The sequence below is a fragment of the Phaenicophaeus curvirostris genome, chromosome 4, assembly GCF_032191515.1.
Source record: "Phaenicophaeus curvirostris isolate KB17595 chromosome 4, BPBGC_Pcur_1.0, whole genome shotgun sequence".
Taxonomy (NCBI): domain Eukaryota; kingdom Metazoa; phylum Chordata; class Aves; order Cuculiformes; family Cuculidae; genus Phaenicophaeus; species Phaenicophaeus curvirostris.
In genome coordinates, this window is record NC_091395.1 from 53,991,849 (window position 1) to 54,016,519 (window position 24,671).

The window sequence follows — 24,671 nt, forward strand, 5'->3', positions numbered from 1 at the left end:
ATTTATGTTAATTCAAGATAAAAAGGAAAATTCCAGGCGAGCACTAGGGTTTAAAGTAATAGGTGAAAAGTGGTAATAAGTACTGGAGAATTAGAAAAAAATAATCTGAATAAAATAATCTGAATTTATTTTTATTATTATTATTAATAATAATAATAACAATAATACTACAAATAATTTAAAAACAAGTGTGTTAGGCACTTGAGTCAGTTTGGAAACTGTACAATCTTAATCAGAGATTGTTAATGTCTGCTTATCAACATTTACCCTTTTACTCAAACATGAGGTGATAAATAACCTTTAAACCTAAGCTGAACTTTACTTATAAGTGCACTAGTTAAAATGTTTGCTGAGGATGCACCTGCCTGTTACGGAAAGTGATGCAGAAAGGAAGTTACTGCAAATGTAAGTTCTTTTGAGCGGATCTGCATGAGGCCTGGCTATTCAAGACCACCAGGTATTTGGAGAAGATCACCCTGCCCCAAAGCCTGAAAGAAATTGTAGCCTACGTAGGATGTTTGGGAGAAACGCCTCAAATTGGGCCCCTCACCACAAGAAGGATGTTGAGGCTCTGGAGCGAGTCCAGAGAAGAGCAATGAAGCTGGTGAAGGGGCTGGAGAACAAGTCTTATGAAGAGCAGCTGAGGAAGCTGGAGTTGTTTAGCCTTAAAAAGAGGAGGCTGAGGGGAGACCTTATTGCTCTCTACAACTACCTGAAAGGAGGTTGTAGAGAGGAGGGTGCTGGCCTCTTCTCCCAAGTGACAGGGGACAGGACAAGAGGGAATGGCCTCAAGCTCCGCCAGGGGAGGTTCAGGCCAGACATTAGACAGAAATTTTTCACAGAAAGGGTCATCAGACACGGGAACAGGCTGCCCAGGAAGGTGGTTGAGTCACCTTCCTTGGCGGTACTTAAAAGACAGGTGAATGAGGTGCTGAGGGGCATGGTTTAGTGATTGATAGGAATGGTTGGACTCAATGATCCTGTGGGTCTTTTCCAACCTAGTGATTCTGTGATTCTGTGAAATTGCAGCAAAGTATTCCATGAACATGAAGTGGGTTCCTTGTGAAAATGGACAACATACATTGTTTTCTTCTTCTACTTCTACTTATTCAGTACCAGCCAGCAACCTATAGTGCACTACACTGCAGACACATGGACCTCGGGTGGGGGAAGAAGCTGGCTGTCCCACGGTGAACCAAATCCTCACTTGTAAAACAGCGCAACTCTGTTGGCTTTCAGGGAGTTTCCCTCACGGATGTCAGCTGAAGATTTGTCTCTTTTCATACAAGAAGAACTGAACCTATGTAACTTGATCTTATATCAAAATTATTGCCAAGTCCCGTAGCAGACACTTTGTAATTAAATATTATAACTGGAAGAATCTGACTGCCACATTTTAATATCTACAGATAAAAGTGTTGGTCACCGAGGGTGTCTGAAGGAAGCGTATTACAATGCGTGGCGATAAACATTAATTCACCATGTATATCCATCTTCTTAAAAGTTTCATTTTTCTTCCTTGCATGGAAGGTGATACTATAAAATATTTTATACAACGTTAATTTAAAATACAGCAGTAATTTCTAATCAAAGATCACAAGTAGCAAGCTTTTAAAAAACAAGCCTTGCCTTTATGGGTGTTAATATTATGTTCTCCAAGCTCTAAAGGATGAAACAAAGGAATAATTTCTGTGACAGTAGTTTCCAGACTTGTAGTTTTCAGATTTAAACCTTTTTTAAAATTCATGAAGGTTATTATCTTCTCATGCAAAAAATACTCTTAAAGTGTAAGAGAATATATCACAGCTGAGAAAAGAGTTTCCTTAAGCAGACCAACAAAAAACCAACCCATTATCTGTCTGAAGGTCAGAGTCATTGCTTCAGTATCAAAAGTAAATCTTAGAAAAGATATAGGAGTTCAGTTTAGAGCAGAAATTGTAGACTAAATCATAAATGATAAATATGTCTGGCAAGAAAATGATCCACAGGAGCCCACCCCGAAATGGACACTACACCAAGCACTGCATGTAACACATCAAAATCTGCTTTGTTGTTGTGGTAAGAGTGAGTAAAAATCCAGACTCTTCGTTGTTCCTAGTGATTTCACGCAGCCTTGTTTTCCATCATCAGTTTCATACAGATGAAATAGAAAATCCAAATCATCTTTTTACCCACTTCAACAAATATTAACTTGCTATTTGAATCACAAGTGCCTTGTCTCTGACACCCCTCTGGCTCTACGCATCTTTTGGGCTTCAATACGTAGGCAATTTTGTCCATAACAGTGGATTGAATATTTTCCTTCTTTTATGTGAATAATTGTTAAGCCAATGGGACGACTCAGCTGAGTAAAACCCTTCAAAGAAGTCATGCTACTAAGTGATTTCTCTCCAATGGGGCTGTGAGGAAAAGCAGTGCCTTATCTGGCTGTTCTTACTCCCACTGCTTTGATTTTTAACATTTAAGCATTCTTATAGTTTTCTTGCCATGGCTGTTATGCCTGGAAGAGCTCTCCTGTTGGGATATATAGGATGCTCCATGTTCAGGAAAGCTACACGGCTGCCCACAACACTGCTGCTGACAGACCAGCTTTGATGTCTGCTGTAACGTGTGGGGGTTCCAGAAGAACATCAGAAGAGAAAAACAAACCCCAACAATGATGTATTTACTAAACAATAGATAAGGCCTTCAAATGCAATCATGCCTGGAAGGAACTGTGAATAATTTCTGTGTACTGAGAGACTTAAATAATCTAATTAGAGGACGGTCAAATACTGGAAAACAAAGTATAGTCATGAAGGAACTAGAAAAATATGGATTTGAGAGGATGTTCTCATCAGAGTTTTCAAGGTGGCCTTCTGGTTTTTAAATGTTGTTTTAATCCTGCATGGCTTTGGTTTCTTATCTATATTGCAATATAGTCCATGAGTCCTGCTGAAATTATTGTCCAGGCATATCAATCCTGAACAAAAGCTCACTACATGTTGGCACAAATTTTATAGTAATAATTGCAGTTTGTGGTGCTGGTTGTCACTAACAAAAACATTGTATTTGCTTAATCATAAGCTGTTCAGGCAAACCATCAGACCAAACAGCAAAGTCAGAGTTCTGGTGAGCTGGAAAGTTAGAGGGGAAAAGGAGGTAGAAGTAGGGATGTGCCAGGCGGAAAATGTTGTCTCTCATAACAACTTGTAACAGTGGTTCTGCATATTTAACTGTTATGGTTGGCTCTAAGCGCACATAGGAGCTCAGATACTTGCTGCCTGTGTCCAAAACTGGTGTATGGCTTGCTTTATGCAGCTGTTGGAGCCTTTTCCAGGGGAACACATGCCCACGTGTCCTCTCTTTATATGCATCTCCTTCCTTGCTCTCAGCATTGTAGAATACAAAGTACAAATTCAAATCCTGATTCAACTGGTCTGTGAGCAAATCTTCTGCAAGCTTTTGTGCCTCAGCTTGGGACTGTTGCTGACTAGCTCGGACTTCCCTATTACACATGGAGTTGAGCTGTGTCAAAAGTTAAAGAAAGGCTTGATAGACGACGGTGGTTGTTGAATCTGTGTCAGATGTCAGTGTCACAAACTGGTTACACAAACAGCTGCCTTCAGTTAATAATCAGCTATATCTGGAGAGGAATTAGTCTGACATTATACACTCAGCAGATATGATACAAAATGCCTCTCACACCCAGCGTTCTTTGCTGGCTTTCCCTTTCACTGCCAGCGGCAGCGTGCTTGACCAGGAGATTACACAGCCGTGCATCCACTTCTTTTTCTTTTCTTTCCCCCACTTCTCCTCATCTCCCAATTCCCTCATAAATCATTATTTCTCTCTTGCATAATGGAGAAGCTTGTACATAAGAAGTGACGAGTGCCCCCTCCACCCACCTTTGGCATTTAGATTGCCCTTCACTGGGTGGTTTCTGGAAAGGTGGAGATAAGGCTTGAGTCCGCTCCCTTATTTTCCACATGGAAAGAACATAGTAACCAATCTCACACTAGTACCTACTGTAGCCATTGATCTGTGATACTAAAAAGACATAACTACTTTCCTTGGCAAAGCTTTTTGAACGAAGCAGTCTTAAATCTTTGAACTACGTGTCGCTTGATCCTGCTAGTGGTAGCCTTTGCCTGTGCACCTATTGAAAGTCAGGTCTGCAAGAGCATACAGCAAGGCAGTTGCTCATTTTCAGGATCAGATCAGATTTAGACAAAAGGTAGGCAACCAAACTACCCAGGCCAGATGAAATTGGAGCAGAAGATGTGCCCTTAGGTACCCAAGGAGCTGTATTGCCATAACTTGAGTAACTTTTGATTTTCTGTAACTTTTGGAGTCCGTCCCCTAAGACTAGGTTATGGACTATGTTACAAACTGGCCTAAAATTGCACATAATTCTAAAAATGTCTGTTCTCCTCCAGCAGGTGTGTACGAATCATGATAACCACCTTTCTTGGACATGGATGTTTCTATGAACTATAGTTCAGACTGTTCTGTATCAGGGTCTGAAAAGATGATATCCTAGCAGGATAAGTGATTGAGCAGTGCTCTTGGAAGTACAGATTACTTATAGTTAAATTATTATGTAAATGAGAATCTTTAAAATGTAAAATTCTGGATGAATGGGTCAGTGACTCATCAGTCCTACCAGTCCCGCTCTCAATTTTCATTCCAAAATAAGACAGGTTAGGAACTTACCTGAAAAGAAAATGAACACTTGAGATTAACCCTATAGGGAGACTTCTGACCCAGGCTGCAGTGCACAAAACTTAACACCTGAAATCTCATTCCTTGCATTATTTAAATCACTGACACTGCACTGCAAAAGCCTACACTGAGCCTCCAAAAAACTGGAGCTGAATTCACACTTCTGTTTAAAATTGTGGCCAGCAGTGGACTGGGCTCACATGTTTTGTAGCAGTCCAGGGTTTTGTTTCCTAAGCAGCTTGCTTTAGGAGGCTTGATGGTATGCCCTGAAGCCTTACATATGTTTTATTTCCTCTGTGCAATGCTGTAAAAAAAGTAATAATGTCCTGGTAAACAATGGGTTTACCTGAATGGAAAAGCAAAGAAAGCCCCACCCTGTAAATTCAGAATTTATGCTGTAACAAGAGAGAAGACCCCAGCTCCCTGCCCTTGTCATTGCAGTGCATTTGAGCCCTGCATTTCCCCCTGCCAGCACTGCCCTCATCACCAGAGGGTAGCCTACAGAGAAACAAAAGTAGTCCTCATCAACCCCTCTGGAGAAGTTGTGCCATTCTGCAAGAGAGAATTCAAGATCCACATGCCAGGCAGGGGGGGTGACAGTGTAGGTCCTTTGCTAGGAGAAAAGAGACCAGGATCCACTGCCTGCTCTGAGGGCTCTTCAGAATTTGAAACAGCTCTCGAAACCCAGACCTTTCTTCTCCCAGGGACGGGCCACGATTACCAGACCTGAAAGATATCCCTTTCTGTCTCCTCGGCAAACCAGCACAGTTGCAGCACTCTCAGGAGAGACTTATGCCTGAGCCACCAGCAGAAGGTGGCTCTGAAGCTCCTGCCCTCATTCTTAGCAAATGCCATAACCAGGAGGTATCAGCTGACTCCAACCAACTGCTAAGGACCCATATATACAGCAATGGGCCAAGGGAGCGCCTTCTTATGAGTTGGCCTTGCACAGTGACCATCACTGTGTTTAAAAAACCCACTCCCACTCCTTGTTTGTTAGGCACAACTAAGCATTCTTGTTGCACCAAGAACCTTGGGGCAGCACATAAAGGAAGCAGATTTACCTTGCCAAGAGAGAAACGAGCACATACAGAAGGACCAGATGAAGTATACAAATATATGCATTTATGGCTATTCTGAGACCTACCGAGATAGACAGGGGTTTTGAAGATGATGGAACAGATAAGACTGACTCAGAAGCTCACTGAGCTCTCACTACTGTTTCCTTCACCCAGGCTTCCCTGGAAAAAAGGATGTATTCAAAGTTGAGACATATGTGCAAATTAGCAATGAAACAAGACATTACTTGTTTTTACTTCAGGATGAACACAGTGAACCCCGCACCTTCTCCAGGCAGTTCATGCTGACTCTGCTAGGATCCCACACAGAGACTGCAAACCTCAGTACACCCTTTCAGTAGAAACACACATATTTTACAGCCCCATTTCTAAAGGGACAGTGAGTTACAGTATGTATTTGTTTAAATAGGCACAAGACTCTTGTAGGGAAACACCAGATCCTCTAGAGTAAAATATAAACCAGATATGATTCCAGTTTCTGTGGATGGAAATGCTGTGGAAGAACAGGGCAATACTTTCTTTGCATGGTTAACAAGGACATGCGTGTATTATCCACTGAATTTGGCAACATTCAGAGTAGAAATTGTACTCTGTTAAAAGCACAAATGACTGCAGTACTGCAAATGCAGCAAAAAAGACACGTTTCTACAAAGTGCACAGTAAGCAAAAGATTGTGAGAAATCTGCCGCCTTTTCTCCACTGCATTGCAGTGGAGAAAAGGTGGCAGATTTCTCACAATCTTTCTACTCCCCAGGTCAGATGAGGTGTACTAATAGTTCATCACATCCAAACAAAAGGCAAGAGCGGTATCTGAGAACTTTATTGCAACTAGGCAAGAGATCCCCCGGCACAGCCCAGCTCACAAGGGCAAGGGAGTGCAAACTCCTATTTCCTTGCCAATGTTTGCAATCTGGACTTTAAACACCACATTTTACTGCTGCCTGTCCATGAATCTTTGTTGAGAAGGCACTACAGTACTGGAGAGAGAATGGACACCGAATGCTTCACAGTCAGCACAGCAGAAGGACCAAAGGTGGCTCACACGCGTATTTGCCCACCAGAACTCATTTCTTTTACAAAAAGCACCCCGAGTTGGGAGAAGAGGGGAAGAGTTCAGCGAAGGAACCCCCTTACCCCACCGGTGGCACCCAAACGCCATCCCTGGGGCTAAGATGGGCTGGGGATCTCCAGAGGCTCTCAGGGGGCAGGTCACAGCCTAGACCCCTCTCCCAGAAAGAGGCAGCAGGACCAGCCGTGGGCCAGCCCCTGGGAAGCAACCCCTCCGAAAAATAAAGAGGGGGGAATGAGGTATAAACACCTCCAAAACAACACAAGGAAGCTGAAGAGGGACTTTGTACAAGTGATAGGATGAGGAAGAATGGCTTTCAATTGGGAGGTGGAATGTCTTCCTCGACATATGGAGGAAATTCTTCACCACAAGGGTGGTGAGGCTCTGGCACAGGTTGCCCAGGGAAGCAGTGGCTGCCCCATCCCTGGAGGTGTTCGAGGCCAGGTTGGATGGGGTTTGAGCAGCCTGGTCTGGTGGGAGGTGGCAGAGGGGTTGGAACTGAATGGTCCTCATGGTCCCTTCCGACCCACTCCATTCTCTCTATAGAACCCATGTAAGGCACGTGGTCCTTTTTTGAGCTGAGTGAAGTTGGCCCGTCCCCTCGTGCCAAGCCCAGTGTGACAGAGCCACCTCAGTGCCTGGGGACAGGATTTAGTGCCTGGGGACAGGATCCAGCAGCGGGCGGGTGCGGTTGGAGCTGATGATCTCCAAGGTCTTTTCCAACCTAACGATTCCACGATTCAGTAACCATGACGAGTCCCATCATTAAGCCCAATCTGAAACCAAATAACTTTAATTGAAGCAATACGAATTACGAATATAATGAAAAACAATTACGCGTGGCACACATGGATTTGTTGGTGAAAACGTGTATCACAACACCTGATGAGAGCAGGGCTTGGAGAGGCATTTTGCAATCTTTGCTCGTTAGGAACGAGGGCCCCATTTCTAGTGACACCTCGGGTTTACCTGTGGCCCCACCTCCTCCACCCCGTGAGGCCGGGACGCCCTGGGACGGACACCGGCTCCCGCCCCAGCCCCACGCGCGCCCGGGCGCCTCGCGGCCCCGAGGTGGGGGCGGGGCGGGGCCGCTGCGCTCCCATTGGCCCAGAGCGAGGTAGGCGGGACCAATGCAGAACTCTCCGCTCCCATTGGCCCGCGGGGAGGTGAGGCGGGCGGGGCGAGACGGTCAGACTCCGCCCCCATAGGTTCATAATGCCGGGGGGCGGGGCGAGGCGGGAAGTCCCCGCGCCCATTGGTCCACGGCGCGGGGGGCGGGGTCAACAGGCTCCACCCCATAAACTCCGTACACGGTAAAGCGGGGCGAGGCGGGCACCTTCCGCTCCCATTGGCCCTCGCGGAGGTGGGCGGGGCGATGTGTCCAGACCCCGCTCCCATTGGCCCTCGGGGCGGTGGGCGGGGCGAGGCGAGCTGGCCCCGCTCCCGTTGCCCTCAACGCAGTGGGCGGGGCCAAACGGGAACTCTCCTCTCCCATTGGCCCTCGCGGCGGTGGGCGGGGCGCGCGCTCTCCCCCCGCCCCAGGGGCGCCCCCGGGATGAGGCGGCGGGCGCGGCCCCGCGGCGCCCCTTGAAGCGGCCGGTTCCGCGAAGAGCGCGTCGCCGCGGCCCCCGGAGCTCGCCCTCCGTCCCCGCCGCGGCCCCCGGAGCTCGCCCGGCATCCCCGCCGCAGCGCCGTCCGCGGGGCGGGTCCGCGGTGAGTGCCCGGGCCGCTCCCAGCCCGGCGCCGCCGTCCCCTCGCCGTCCGCGGCCCGAGGCGCTGGGATTGGCGCTCGGGGGCTTCGAAGCGGCGCGTCCTCCGCGGGTGGCGGCTCCTCTGTGGAGCTCGGCTGGAAGGGAGCGTTTCTGCCTGTGGCAGCGCCATAAGATCTCCGAGCATTGATTGTCTTTTGTTTCCTTGAATCGCGTTCATTGTTTCCGTTTCTCCCTCCTTTCTCCTCCCCCCCGCAGCAATCATGTTTGAAATTAAGAAGATTTGCTGCATCGGCGCGGGTTATGTTGGTGGCCCGACCTGTAGTGTCATCGCTCAGATGTGCCCCAATATCCAAGTTACCGTCGTGGACGTCAACGAGGCCAGAATCAACGCCTGGAATTCGGATACGCTCCCGATCTACGAGGTAAACGCGGCTCCTTGTTCCTCTTCTTCCAGCCAGAGGTCCATCCGCTTCCCCCCCGCCACATGGCGCTTCCACATGAGCCTCTTCTGAGGCTCGATGAGTGTAACGTGGTGATGTCCTTCAGAAAGACCGTTCTGGTAAAGCTGCTTGTCGCTACTGCTCGTTAAACATTTTTTTCTAAATACCTACCTGCACTAGGTGTATTAAGTTATTTAAGAATTATTTATGTAAGGAAAAATAATATTGTGTATCTAGTGAAATGCGATAAAGCGTGCTGACTTTCTTTTGGAACCCAGCTTAACCATAACGTAGTCCCCTTACTCGGTTATAGATACCATTTGTGTTGTAGCACGATAAGAATGTGTAATACTGTGTGAGAAGCTTTATTCCCATCCTCAATCCTGCCAAAATCCAGTCTGTGCTGCCCATCTTAGCTGTGTTGTAAGATGGGGACAGTCGTGTTCCTGATTCACTTGTACCATTAGCCTCCCTCCAGCCTGGCCTGGGCTGGACTAGAATATTTTTTTAGACCATCACACTGTTGCTTCTTCATTACAGAAGGGCTTTAATTGGAAAACACAAAACAGTTTTTCTGTTTTACTTCTCTTGATATTTTTCACTGTTTTACCCTTGAAGAATAAGTCTCCTTTCCTTCCTGAGATATAGTTTTTATAGATTTGAGTTCTTTAATGGGAGTCTCTGCTCCCAAAGACAAGCCTCACTGCCTTCCTTTTTTGCTATAAGAAGTTTTCTGAATCCTGTCTCTGCTGTAACACTAATATAGATTTTTCCTCTTAAAACTAAACTTATACTGTGACCTCTTAAGCAAAGATGAATAGACCTCTTTGCCGTACCTATTCAAAGAAATATGTGTATAATACTCAGATTGGCAGGTGAGACCTGAATCAAGATCATGAAAGCAAGTGCTTTGTTTTTTTCTTTATTAACACTTAGACTGAATAAGTTAAAGTAGAGCTAGTCTTGGCATGTATTTTTTTAAAAAAAAACCATACCGCAACATCTGTTTCCTGGAATGGTGTCCTTTGCTTACAAAGAATGTACGAAACCAGCCAAGAATTACTTCAGACAAAAATTGAGTCATTGAATGCTGTTTTTTCTTTTATTTTTTGTTTTGGTTTTTTTCTTTACAGTGCCAGAAGCTGTCTGGTGGGCTTCCTTTCTGTATACAGCCTAATAAGACCGTAGTTGGAACTTTGATGGATTATAAGGCTTTTTTTTTCTGTCTGTGCTGACCTTTGTTTTCCTTTTAAGCAGGTATTTAGTAGAAAGTGAGACGCAAAAATGTCTTGCATAAGAAAGGTTCTGCTTTGCTTTCCTCTCTCTCCCTTCAGTGAACCTTTGCCCTTCTGGCGCTTAGGTAGCTCATGTCACGATGGGCGTTTCTCAGCTTGGAGATGTGACTGCCGGGTTACAGCGTGTGACTGTTTTTCAAACAAAAAATAAAGGCTACTTTTGTCTATGACAATTAAATCTTAGTTAACTGACTTTGTCGACCATTCTAACATAGAGGAATAGGCTCACGTTCCTCTTGTCTGAGTGGGGATGCTAAAGGAAGGGGAAGAGTTCTGGCATTGTATGTGTTTCTTGAAAGAATCTCATTGAATTGTGCTTGTGATTCTTCCACACTGTGGGTGCGGTGCCATTAAGTTTAATCTGGTCCAAATGTGAGTGGTTGCTAAAAAGAGTGGTCTTTATCTCCTGTGTGTCTCTGATGCCTTTCTTAAATTGGATCTGGGCTTGCTAATTTGGTGCAAGACTTCTCTGTGGGTATTTTTTGTGCTGAATCTGAGTACTGTATGTAGTAGTGTGTGCAGTTTTGGGCACCGCAGTATAAAAAGGACATGAAACTACTGGAGAGTTTCCAGAGGAGGGACATGAAGTTGGTGAAGGGTGTAGAGCGGAAGCCATATGAGGGGTGGCTGAAGTCATTTGGTTGGCCTGGAGAAGAGACTGAGGAGGGACGTCATTGCAATTTACTCCTTCCTCTCACAAGGGGCTGAAGAGGAGCAGGTGCTGATCTCTTCACTCTGGTGACCAATGACAGGACCTGAAGGGGTGTCGGGAAGATGTGCCAGGGAAGGTTGAGGCTCGATATTAGGCAAAGGCTCTTCACGCATTGAGAGTGGTGGAGCCCTGGAACAGGCTCCCCATGGAAGCAGTCATGGTGCCAAGCCTGACAATTTTGAAGAAGTATTTGGACAACACCCTCAGACACATGGTGTGAATGTTGGGGTTGTCCTGTGCAGGGACAGGAGTTGGACTCGATGATCCTTGTGGGTCCCTTCCAACTCAGGGCGTTCTGTTATTCTATGAATCAGTTTTAGATTTTATGTTGGGGAGATTATGGAATGTGTGAGGGAAAAGGAGAGTTGGGACCACCTCTTTTGTTTGTAGCCTGGGGAATATTGTGAGACTTCACTTCTTGAATCTGCTTTTCATCACAGGTATCTGCAGGTATTTCTTTAATTGTTCCTTATGGTGATAGAAGTGAGCATGGGAGTAACTGGAGCCTAAAATCCAGTTGTGCAAATAACAATTAAGTGTGGCTGAACATTTTGAAACAGCATTTTGAGTGTTTTTTAATAAGAAAGGGTTGTTTTGGTTTGTGGGGTTTTTTTGTTTTTTTTAGTATGTAAAACTACAGGAGCTTTATTTTATATCTGACTGAAGACATGTCACAGCAAAAAAAAAAAAGTCTGCATATGATATTATATGCGGTTTGTTTGGGCATGCAATTTACTGTTCTTCTAATTGCATTAAACTTAACTACTTTTTTCTGCTTTTTCAGCCAGGGTTAAAAGAAGTGGTAGAATCATGTCGAGGAAGAAACCTCTTCTTTTCCACCAGTATTGATGATGCCATTAGAGAAGCTGATCTTGTCTTTATATCTGTAAGTTTAGGGGGGGAAAAAGGTGTTTGGTGTGGGGTTTTTTTTTGTTTTTTTATCTATTTCTTATAGCCAGTAGAACATTTGACAAATGAACAGGCTCCAAGTTGAAAAGATAATGTTGATGTTCAGGTTGGTTAGATGTATGAGGTCTTGGAGCAGAAAATAGTGCAGATCTGTCATTGCAGCATACTCCTGAAATCCATGGAACTTCAATATTGATAGGGTTCCTAGAAAGAGGTGTAAAATGATGTAGTGATTATTGGGTTACAAAGATGAGTTATTACTAGAAGCTTTTTTAAAAGTGTATTAATGGAAGAGGGACTGGCTTTATTTTCTAGCTTTAATATTTCTAAGCTTTTGACACCGCTAAGAAGAATATCCAGTCAAACATAAACAGTATGACCTTTTGAAATCTAGAAGGTTGTTCCTAGTGCAGAATCCAAAAGACTGATTGCTATTCATCTTGGTAGGCCACAGTTGAGTTATTTTTGTAACTTACGTCCTCCTTTTTTGAGAGCTCCTCTTTGTTAGAGCACTTCAGTACAGAGCACTTTCTGGTAGTGTTTTCCCCTATTCATTATGTCTAAAATATATGCTATTTGGCTGGATGACTGCCACTAATACAGCCCATATATTTCCACCTGTCCTTAGCTTAAAACATTCTGTTGTGTTTTACATGTTGTTGCCATTCCTTCTTTCAGATTGTAGTGAAAAGGGCCCTCTGTCTTAAACGAAGTGATGTTTTCCCTTATGTTGCTTTTTGTGTACTTCAGTACGGCAGTTTTCAGCAGCTCTATGCTTAGGTTTCACTGTAAAGTGGGTTTAAACTGTAACTGCCTTACTAGCTGAAGATCCTTATGATGTGAATTTTTGCACTCTTCATGTGGGACAGGAAACAAAAGGTGGCTGGGTGTAATCACGAAGAAGTTACTGGTGTTTACAGAATAAGGATTAAGTTTTGCCAGAGCTTACAAAGCTGTTATGAATTGTTCTTATTTAAGTTCTCTTGGAATAGAGGCTAATAGGCTTTCTTTAGAGGACGAAATGGATAATTGAGTAAGTTAATAGCTGTACATCTGATAGGGTAGCTAGAATAACTCTGGGGTGGAAGCAAGTGGAACTTTGGGTGGGGAAAACATAGAATCACAGAATCGTAGAATGGCTTGGGTTGGAAGAGACCTTTACAGGTCATGTAGTCCAACCCCTCTGCAGGAGCAGGGACATCTTCAAATAGATCAAGTTGCTCAGAGCCTCACCTAACCTAACTTTAAATGTTTCCAGGGATGGGGTCTCCACTGCTTCCCTGGGCAACCTCTTCCAGTGTTTCACCACCCTCATTGTAAAAAAATGTTGTCTTTGTATGCAGTTTAAATCTACCCTCCCTTAGTTTAAAACCATTGCTCCTTGTCCTGTCACAATAAATATCTGTCATTCTTACCAATTTCACCTCATCAGATCTTAAGAGATCTGTAACATTTCTTTCCCCTCCATGTATTTGTAACTAGGTTAACACTCCAACAAAGACCTATGGCATGGGAAAAGGCAGAGCAGCTGATCTGAAATACATCGAAGCCTGTGCTAGGCGAATTGTACAAAACTCAAATGGTTATAAAATTGTCACTGAGAAAAGCACAGTTCCAGTACGTGCTGCAGAGAGCATTCGTCGAATATTTGATGCTAACACTAAGCCTAACTTGGATTTGCAGGTAAGCGTTATCTTTGAGTTGTATATCTAAAGACTGGTTGTTGCTTTTTGGCTTTTATCAGTTTTCTTTATTCCTGTGCCTGTAGGTGCTGTCTAACCCAGAGTTCCTCGCAGAAGGAACGGCCATCAAGGACTTGAAGAACCCTGACAGAGTGCTTATCGGTGGGGATGATTCTCCAGAGGGACAGAAAGCTGTCCGTGCTCTTTGTGCTGTTTATGAGCACTGGGTGCCCAAAGACAAAATCCTCACAACAAATACCTGGTCATCAGAACTTTCTAAACTGGTTAGTGCTACTCACCACTGTTGTTCACAATGAGTGAAGGGTGTAAGTGAAACAAAGCTCAAAAGTTCACTGATGTGGAGTGATGCAGCTAGGAAAGACAGATGAGGTTGGGAGGACCCAGTATATACGTCAAAGGTTATTCATCTTTTCCAATTATCTCAGTTGAGCTAATAGATGATGTCAACTTTCCATTAAATCCTTTTCTCACTTTTATTTCTGTGTTATTTATTACCAAGGGTAAATTTCCAGTGCTGCAGAAACTGGTTGCCATCATATAAGATTTCAAACTCTGCAAGTTAAGCATTACTTTATTTTGCGTAGATCCTATTAACTAGCATTTATGTATCAAATTAGTTATGTTGCAATTTTATATTTCAAGAGTTGCATAGATACTAAAGTAATACTTTCAGTAGTGACTCCCTTTGGTCTGTGGGCACCTTGGTTTCTGGAAAAATCAAGTTCTTTGTGTTTCTTATTTACAGGCAGCTAATGCTTTCCTTGCCCAAAGAATCAGCAGCATTAATTCAATTAGTGCTCTGTGTGAAGCTACAGGAGCAGATGTTGAAGAAGTAGCAAGAGCTATTGGAACAGACCAAAGAATCGGGAATAAGTTTCTCAAAGCCAGTGTTGGTAAACAAAACATCCTTTTTCTTCTGGGTTTCTGTTAATTAGTGCAGTAGGCCTACTAGTCATGTTTTGAAGTAAGTGATGTTATACGCTGGAATATTCTACAGTGTGAGTGTGTGAAAATGTTGCTGTAAAGTCCTAGCATAAATCAGGGGTTTATTTTGTTTTTTTATTTCTGGTAAAATGTCTAGAACTGAGGCTGCTCTAGACCCTAGACATCTGAAACCAGAGAGTTTAGAGTACATGGTTTATGCTGCCTGGGACACTGGGAAGAAAAGCTGCAACTTTGTTTTTCTGAAGCATCACTGATGATAGTGTTCTTCAAGATGTAATTGCTGCAATTTTGTTCAGGAGTTGCTGCCAATGGCCTGAGGAAAGGAATGGCAACTTCTAATTTGTAGCGTGAAGTCAGTTGTTTAGATTTATTAGAGTAAGGTGTGGTTAAGCGGTGATGAGTACAACAAACCTTCATACTTACGGAACAAGACTAAAGCCTGTCTGTGTGGCTACAGTCTTTATGCTGGAAAAAAATATAACCTCTCAGAGTCTATGTGAGAGTGAAAAGAAAAATACATTGCTGAAATTTCTATTAGGTTACTATAATTCCTTCTACAATGTCAAGGATTGTAGGGGGCCAAGTATCCCTCTAATTGTCTCAGTTCTCCCTTAGTCAGCTGTGGTGATCTTTTGGTTCTTGGCAATGATTAGATATTCATTTGGAGGTGGAGGAGGAAAGAATTTAATCTTAACATACTTGTTCTGAGAAATGTTCATCTAAATCTGTAGGTGGTGGGGAGAGCAAGCCCAGGAGCTTGCCCACCCACTTATAATAATAAAAAACATAGTGGCTGCCTTGCTATATGTTTTCCTGAGAGTGGGACCTGACTTCAGTGGACCTGAAGCAGATTTCAGGGCTTCTGTAACTGACAAAGGAATCCCGGAGCTGGATTTTGAGATATTCCCAAGGTTTTCATTTGCTAGCAGTGAAATACTGGCAGACATTATAATGCTGACTATGTCAATCATTGCCAAACCTACTTGATTCCAAAGGCTTGGTTAGAATAGTGCCTTAGTCACCTGTAAAATAACTATATTTTCTGTTTCAGGGTTTGGAGGGAGCTGTTTTCAGAAGGATGTCTTGAATTTAGTGTATCTCTGTGAGGCACTGAACTTGCCTGAAGTAGCCCGCTACTGGCAACAGGTACAAGTTCTTCACCTGTTTTTGTTTGGTTTTTTTTTTTTGAGAGCGTGATATTTTTTCTGCATGAAGCTTTTGAGCATTGTCCACATAAAATCTGTTTCAGCTTTAGGGAGCAACCTTAACGTTCATCATCTTTGCATTTTAGGCCCATCAACATCTGGGAGAGGCTTGGTTCTGTGTAGGACTTGGATGGTGTAGTAGGAAAGAGAAGGAGCTCTAGGTTCTGCAATTTGTTTCGAAAACTGCTGCTTTTACTTAGTATGAGGTGTAAGCAGACAACAGGCAATCCCTGGAGCGGCAGGAGATCCAGGAAATAAACATGTTATGTCAATGATAATCTGATGAATATATAAAATTAATATTATCTTGAAAAAGACAAATTGTTTTGGCTCTGTGCTTTGAGATCGCAGGGGCCCTTCTGAAAATACAGCCTACTTGGTATCTTGACAACCCAAAGGCATAGAAACACTTATGCTTTGCTCTGTGCATAAGTGGGCTTTTTATAAAAGGATGCATTGTTAATGTAAAACAACTAGTTTAAAGTGCTTTTTATGCTCTCAATTGTGTTTTAAGAGCAACTCTTTGCAGTGTTTCTATGTGGCTTGTTAAGGTGTAGACAAATCAGAGCAGCTACTGCAGGGTAAGGATAGAGTGAACACAGCAGGGTTGGTGTAATGTAACCCCTTACCTGCACCTCTTGCTGCTTCCTGAGAGCACTGTCACCTTGCAGAGGTGGCTCTGCCCCAGCCTGCACTGGTCAGGCAGCTGAAGGCACACATATCTGCACCTGAATAAGCAACTTCGTGGCCTTAGCACTGCTCTGTCAGCAGCTCTTCTCAGTGCGTGCATGTGGGAGACCTCAGACTGGTCTGAGGACAGGATGCAAATTCTGGAGGATATGCTGACAGGAGCACCCCCAGAATCCTAACTACTATTCTCTCTGGCCTTTAGAGAGGACAGGACTCTCTAATACTGAAATCTTCATTCCTTGAAAGCATACTGACAGAAATAAACGTGTCCCTGTTATCCTGTCAGCTGTTACCTTTGTCCCCCATCATCACCCGGCTGAATTGCATAAATCTCACTGCTTTTAATTTTCAAGTCTGGTTCACCAATATTCTTCTGCTGTATTGTTTATACCTTACGTTTCATTTGCTGCTGCTGTTAATTCTTTATTTGGGTTAAAAGCCTCAAAACTGAGGGGAATTGTAATTCTTTCGAGTGACAAGATCGGGGAACCTACCTTTCCTCTTTGCTATTGATCCAGTGCCCTCCGTGTGTTCAGGGCTGGAGATCAAAGCACAAAGCAGGCTGGAGCAAAGTATGGGAACAGAGTGAGTGAACCCACCTTCATGTAATAACAGAAGCAAGGCACTTCAAATCTGGTTTAAGAACGCTAGTTTTATGTACTCAAGTCTGTTAAAGGCTACAAATATAGTCTTCCCAGAATAGAAGAAGCTGTAGAGTGGAAAAAATTAAAAAAAAAGCACTCTGGTAAAAATCCTAGCCTTTGAACTAGATAATACACAATTGTGTGTGTGTGTGTGTGTGTGTGTGTGTGTGTGTCTACACTCTATTGTGTAGATGCGTGCATCTGCAGTCACTGATTAAAGTAGGATTTATCTCTGAATTTGATAAATTACTTGTGTTTATCTTTGGATTACTTGTGATGCTGAGTGAGAATACCTAGCTTTCTCTTTTATGCTTTTGTGGGTAGCTTGGCTCGATTGTTGATAGAATCTGTTTATAGTCTAAAAGGGCCTTCTGTACCATCATGTTTTATACAATTTCAGGTAATAGACATGAATGATTATCAGAGAAGAAGATTTGCTTCCCGCATTATTGACAGCTTGTTCAATACAGTCACTGATAAGAAGATTGCTATTTTGGGGTTTGCATTCAAAAAGGATACGGGGGACACAAGGTGAGAAGGCAACTTCAGTTCACTAATGTGAATTCCCTACACTTGTTAGCAGCTATGCAGCTAAACACCACAGCCTAATTGCATTAATAAAAATAGATCATATATGGGACTCTTAACCTCTTTTTCCTGAACTGGTTTATAACAAGGATTAGTTTTTCTTGAATGAGTGAGATAATTGATTCCTGACCTGTACAGCTTACCCAAATCATTCAGGATCTAGAGCAGATAACTCTAGTCCTTGTCAACTTGCATAAGTGAAAGTACATTTTGAGAGTCCTTCCATTCTCCACAGAAAAGAATGCAAATGTGTTTTGTAAGTGGTTCTAAATTGCTATGTGAAGCCAAAGTTTCAGCTTTGTTTCCCAAAGGTGGTTAATTCTGTTTTCCTGTAAAGCTTAAACTTGATGTAAATCTCCAACTGCAGTTTGTGGGTAATGCTTACAAGCTTGATGCCTTGTTGATTATGGTCAGTAGGAGTACTGAGGCCTAGTATTTGCCTTGCATGATTCAGCAAAAGAGATGAACGTGGTTTTCATATTACTCTTCTTGCTGTCCCTCAAGATGTATGGCTGGCACAGAATAACCCTAGGGTGTTTAATGTAACACTGGTGTAAAAGCTTTGGCATTGCATATCATGACACTTGAAGATTTCATTACTTGGAACATGCCATCTGATTCTCTCTGATTGATTCATTTCCCTAGAGAGTCATCCAGTATCTACATTAGTAAATATTTAATGGATGAAGGAGCAAAGCTCCATATCTATGATCCTAAAGTACCTAAGGAACAAATCATCTTGGATCTCTCACATCCGGGTGTCTCAGAAGATAACCAAGGTAAGAAGGCTCATGTAAAGCTTATTTTTCCTCCCTTCCTTCCATACCCTGCTCTTAAAATACACAAGGTCTGTCTAATTTTCACTGTGGCAATGATGTTGGTTACACTCATTTGGAGGATTGTCATAGCTCAGAGGATTACTAGAACTCTTTCCCACTTCCCCATAGCTTTTACAGATAAATGCTAATCCTTTACTATTGTATACTTCTCTTTTGATAAATATTCATTTGAATACATGCAAAGGACTTTTTTCTCTGCATAATTGAATGGAAGATAACCAAGAGTGTCAAGAAGCAGAGACTAGTGTTCTGTCAGCTTCTTTGTTTCCCGAGTCCTATCTTGCCTTAGTTCTTGCTTGCATATCTAGAGTAGAAATAAATAATTCTGGAATTCCCTGCAGACCATTCTTCCCTCAACACTCTGTATCACTTCTAAATTAAGTTTTCCCTTAAGTTCCCTTAAATTCAGGAAGACTTTAAAGTATCGTCTATGACTAGAAATGTATTGGGGAGAAGCAGGGGGTGTTTTCCATCCTTACTGAAGATGGGGAGAAGGATAGATCAGGCTTCTAGATGTCAAGAGAGTGGAGGAAAATGAGCTGTGATGAAGAGCGAAGGCTGGATGTTATTTAATGTGCCCTTGAATTAAAGAAGGAGGGGACAGTTGCCTCTAGGCACATGCTGAGGCAGTCGATGGATGAAGGCGAACTGTGTGTATCATCTTTGCTAGTGTGAACTGAGTGTTAAATAGAAACAGTGATGTGCTGTTATTGTAGGGGCAATGACCTTTGAGAGTTGGCATTTGAACATTCCATAGTAACTTCTAATTCTAGAGATGCTCATGACTCCGTAAATCAAATTTGAATGCTTAACTTCAGTCATTTGAGTGCCTCGACTCTATTCAGATGCCAGCTACAAGTTGCTTTCATTTAAATTTCACTTAATCTAAGTGACATGTCTTAATAGAAAACATCTCTAGGTGAGAGACTTAAGATTCCTTGTTGGTGTGGGTCAAGAAAGGAAACTCCTTTACCAGGAGTGCCCCAGATTGATGCTGAAGATGTGTGCAGAATAAAGCTTTATTTTCTGTTGCAGTGTCTCGGTTGGTCACTATAAGTAAAGATCCCTATGAAGCCTGTGATGGAGCTCATGCCCTTGTAATTTGCACTGAATGGGACATGTTTAAGGTAAATGTTACCTTCAACTTAAACAAAAGGAAAAAGAGGTAGCATTATGCTACTTATTCATTCTATCTGCTTTACTTTGCCTTTACAGGAGTTGGATTATGAACGTATTCATAAGAAGATGCTGAAGCCTGCATTTATCTTTGATGGCAGGAGAGTTCTAGATGATCTTCACAATGAGCTACAAGTCATTGGCTTCCAGGTAACTGGCTGGGTGATGCTGCTTCTTAGGTTTCTTGCCTTCTGCTCTTTTCCCCCTTGCATTCTCTCCCTCTGCAATGACTGAGTAGCAAAAGAAAAAAAAAACTTTTCAGGTGAGGATTTGAATCTAAACCCGTCTGTACTTTAGTCTCTTCACTAGTGCTGTCTTCCTGCATTATCTTACTGTTTTCATAGAATGCAAGAACAAAAACTACAAGCTACATCAGATGTATATTTCAGTTGTGTTTCATTCCACCTACTGCTAAGTACTGTGATTACTTACATAATGGCTTTAGACTTTCCCTTGTTATTTCCCCCCAATGCTTAGACTACACAGTTTTTGACAGTGTTTGGGCTTGGATAAATTGATTCATCCAGTCAACTGAAGCTGTTATAGGCAAATATGGCATGCAGCTGTGTTGAAGCAACTGCTATTTGGAGCTAACTCAGGTGTCTATGTAGAAAATATTCATCAAGTTTCTGTTAAATTTAAAATGGTTGAGGTATTTTGTCTTTAGGTGCTTTGCATCTGACCTGCACTGCTTCACTAAGAGTGCTCCTTATTTACTTGCTATCTGAACTGTTTTGATACTTTGTGTTTTATTCACTATAAGCTCTTGTCCTTAGTGATTTGAATTACCCTCACCCAGTAATCAGGGTAACCAGTCTCCTTTATTTTTGTACTACCTGACTTATGTGTGCATTGGCTTTTGTTATGTGTTTTCTCTTACGTATTGTTGGCTGGCTTCAGCCTGTAAGATGCATTGTTTCAAAAACAACCTGCTGCATTAAGGAGGGGGAAAAAGCTGCTCTTACCCCAATTTACTGCAGTTAGATTTTTGGACAAAGGAGGCCACACCCACACTTTTTGAACACCCAGAAATATTTTAATATTTGTACTGATAGGCCTATGGCAGCTGAACCACATGAATGTTCAAAGGGGTGAGATGCTGCTTTAAATGGTAGGAGCAGGACCCTGTGAAAGCCAAAACTCTGCAACTCCAATCCCACAAATTGTCCCTGGGCTTTCTGGCTTGTATTATTGTGGTGTTGATGAATGTAATCGGGGTTATAGACTTCATTTGTAGGTTCCTCACAGGCTGACACGATTATGTTATCTTGCCAGGCTCACTTGTTAAATGTGTTTTCTTTTCCAGATTGAAACAATTGGGAAGAAGGTATCAGCTAAAAGAATCCCTTTTGCTTCTTCATGTGAAATTCCTAAGTTCAGCCTGCAGGACCCACCTGTCAAAAAGCCTAGAGTATAATGTTTAATAGATACTGTAGGAATTCTGTGGACCTTCTAGTGATAATAACTGTAAGCCTATGCTTTTTTTTTTTTAAGGAAAGATATTTTTCATAAACTAAAAACCGATTTTACAGTAGAAATGGTACCTGGTACATGTGAATTCAGTCTATTTTCAAATCTCTATTTTTATAACAATTTTTTTTGTTTCCGAAGATGGTACAAACCTGTTTTTAATAATGAATCATCTTTTAAGTGTAAGTTACCTTCAAACGGCATGTTTCTGCTTCCGGAAATGTGCCTAAACTGCACTTTAAATGTTTCAAGTGAAAGCAAAAGAAATGGAATATCTTTTGACTTCAGTCCAGTTATGGACAGTGATCAGGAACTTTGGCCTCACCAATTTTTCATTTTCTTCTGGGTTAATTCCTTGCCCGGTTAAACGCTTGCTCTAACTCGCATTGCAGTAAAAATGTAAGTTCTAAGTGAATTTGGGTTGAGCCCTATAACAGAGCTGACCCACAGTAACACCCTGATCCTGGTTGGGATCAGTGGGCATTGATGCAGTTCCAACTGCATCGGTTGGGAGGCCAGATAGTTCTGCAGGCATCTATCATGTAAGTAATGACAGTGGACTAGCAGCTATCAGCTGATCCACTGGCAGATCTTCACTTATTCTTTGTTGTCTTGCCTACATTCCATACGCAGCCACATAAATGATTGATGTAATCAGATTCTTGGGGCAAGTTTTTCCTGAGGTACAGCAATACAACCCATCTTCAGCAGAGGAGCATTTTATTGAATCGGATTTAAGCAGAATTACCTTAATTTGGTGTCAGACCAAATGGAAAGCAAACGTTGGCTTCAAAACTACCTGAAAGTTACTTTTATTCCTTCTTTTCTGCTTACATACGTCCACTGAAAGCAGCAAAAATTATTCTCTGCTGTTAAGAAATTAAGAATAAAAAGTTAGCCCCATAAGTTAGTGAGCTTGCTACCTCATTTAATTAGCAGGAATGAATACTTCCTATGTTATTTTTGCCTTCACTCTTATTTCTACTTGTTTTTATTATTCTCAATTGACCAGTGCTATTAAAATCCTTGAGATGACAGAATTTGCGTTTGGCTTGTTGCGTGGGGTTGTGACATGGAGGGGAGGATAGAGAAGGATGACCATGAACAGGTTTCAGTCTAGAAGGAGTAGATGTCTTAGTTAACTAAAAGTGTTGGGATGTTAGAGTATTATCATGTAACTAGTCATGTCATAACTTCAGTGGTATCGGTAGTCAAACAGAGCACAAGATCAGTATTGTCTTGGTAATGAGTGCCATTATCATAACTATTTACCCACAGAAATGTAGATACAGTTTAAGCTTTAGGACAGATATATGAAGATTTAAGGAACTTGTATAATAATTTGGGTAGACAGTGCAAGACAGTTATCTGAAATAACTGTATCCTTGAACCAGATGCTTTCAGATTCTACAGCTAATGGCTTCCACATAGGGACATACTATGCACCAATAACCCAGCGCTTTGGGCAAATACGCCTCAGGATTTCTGTCCTGTTGTAACATTCTTCTGAGAGGAGCACATCAGAAGCCACTCAAAGTGAGGGGGAATCGAGGTGTCATCTTTAATCGTGCTGTCTCCTCTTCTCACTTGACTAGCACTGCTTTCATACAACACCCATGGAGAAGACAACCATCCGAGACAGTTGTGGTGCTTGTAAGCACTGGTAGATCACCCTGTCTCTGCAGGTGGGCATCTTCTTGACTACCTCTGCCCCATAGCACCTGGGAGGACAAGCTGGTCGTTTCTCCTTGGGGATTAAGAAGTGGGCACTGACAAGTCGTGCTTGTCCTGAACAATGTTCAGGGTAGCACAGCACTGCTTCAGGGCTCAGCTTAACAGGCAGGGCGAGTGGAGGCTTCAGAAAATCAAGATGCTTCTCAGAAACTTGCACATGGCTGCAATAGTAGTGCCTCTGTATGGGTCCTCATCAGTTTGAAGTAGATGAATGAACCATTAAACTCCTCTGTAAAGTGTTGCTCCTGTTAGGAATGTGCAAGAGCTACAAGGCTGGTCAGTGTTCCTGAGGCTTCCCATGGCTTTTTGCACCTCTCCAAAGGAGACAGAAGAACTAGGTGCTCTGCCCTTATTCCTACACTGTTTCTTCTGCAGACTTTGACAAAGCCTGAGTAGTGACTTGTGACTTAGTCATAAAGATGATAAAGTATGGGTAAATTCATTATAGGGGGATCACTCTAATCCCCCTTTCTTAGGAAATGGGGAGCTGCACATCCTTTCTGAAGAGCAACAAGGAGTGAAACTGGCCTTTTCCTTGCCTTCTTGGAAAGCTTATTCAGTTTCTTGGCTGTGTTCTTTTAGTGGGACACTGGGATTGTGGGATGAATCCAGTCCAGACAGCTGGTGGAGTGTGCCTTTGGGATACTGAAACACTTTCCTTATATATATGCAAGAGAACCTTACCACCAGACAAAAGAATGGGCTTCAGAATTCTTTGCAGCACTGTGAATCATAAGCTATCATCTTCAGAGTACAGTTGCCAGGGAAATAAGAACTAGAGATGACTTGCATTCCTGCTTTGAAAGCTTGAGTAGTGCATGTAAGAGATGGTTTAAATATTATTGAGTCTTTGTCTATGGGTTCCTACAGCTTGTAATTCTTGATGAGAGTTATGTAATGTGAGTAATGGACTCCTGTGCTCTGGAATTCTTTTTTATGGAGCTCTTAATAAATTACAATCCTACAGTAACATTGCTTCTCACTGCAAAAATGTGTATACAACAGCTGAAGCAACTCCAGCTTTAATACAAGCCTCTGAATAATAAGATATAGACTGCATAAATTAAGATGTACATAGACAAACTGTAAATGCCAGGTAAGATGTACTGTTTTGTGTATGTATTCAACCCTTTGTGTAGCTGAATTTAGCCTGGTTCTAGGCATATGATGGCCAAGACTACCATAAGTAAATAGAATAAACACACTTTTGACCAAGACTAGTTAGTACAGGAACACTTAAGAGGTGAAATTTTTGTCCTGGCCAACACTACATTTCTCTATCACTTGAGGTTCTTCTGTTGATCTGGAGTTTACAGTAGTGCCATAATCTTGCTCAACAGCTTATGTTTGAAATGAATTGTACAAAATGCAGGAAGCATAACAAGTTACCCGACTGCTTCAGGAATACTGGGAGTCATTTTTCAATTACTTGTTTTCAGTATGTCAAGCTGAGAATTTCTATTGCAAGTTTAACATCTGCAGTAAGTTGCTGTATTATAGTGATGAATTAGGAATCTTTGGTGTTTTAAATGAAAGGGAAAACAATATTAATTATTGATCAAGTAGGATAAAATGTAAAACTGTTCTTAAATAAACACACAATCTGAAGCCTTCAAGTCACTTGAAGATGCAGCAGTTCTCTAGTCAGCTGCATAACACTTAATTACACTTCACACAGCGTGTAATGATGCATTATTCATTCTCTTTAAGTGTCTGTGTCAACTTGAAATCATTCCCCAAAACTCAGTTTGTTTTCC

At 42.4% G+C, this 24,671-nt stretch overlaps 1 protein-coding gene across 1 annotated transcript; it reads left to right on the forward strand.

Moving 5' to 3' along the window:
* Nucleotides 1-8,458: 8,458 nt before the first annotated feature.
* On the forward strand, nucleotides 8,459-23,884 carry UGDH (UDP-glucose 6-dehydrogenase). The gene is made up of 12 exons (XM_069856190.1): nucleotides 8,459-8,565; nucleotides 8,820-8,986; nucleotides 11,796-11,897; nucleotides 13,403-13,603; nucleotides 13,689-13,886; nucleotides 14,369-14,516; nucleotides 15,620-15,714; nucleotides 17,508-17,638; nucleotides 18,341-18,474; nucleotides 19,570-19,661; nucleotides 19,750-19,860; nucleotides 21,017-23,884. Exons 2-12 carry the CDS (start codon nucleotides 8,825-8,827, stop codon nucleotides 21,125-21,127), a joined length of 1,485 nt encoding a protein of 494 aa, XP_069712291.1. The 5' UTR covers nucleotides 8,459-8,565; nucleotides 8,820-8,824; the 3' UTR covers nucleotides 21,128-23,884.
* The last annotated feature ends 787 nt before the right edge of the window (nucleotides 23,885-24,671 follow it).

Coding starts and splice junctions, on each gene's coding strand:
- UGDH (XM_069856190.1), top strand. CDS start 8,825: ATGTTTGAAATTAAGAAGATTTGCTGCATCGGCGCGGGTTATGTTGGT. Junction 13,887..14,368: donor CATCAGAACTTTCTAAACTG/GTTAGTGCTACT, acceptor TCTTATTTACAG/GCAGCTAATGCTTTCCTTGC. Junction 17,639..18,340: donor AAGGATACGGGGGACACAAG/GTGAGAAGGCAA, acceptor TCATTTCCCTAG/AGAGTCATCCAGTATCTACA.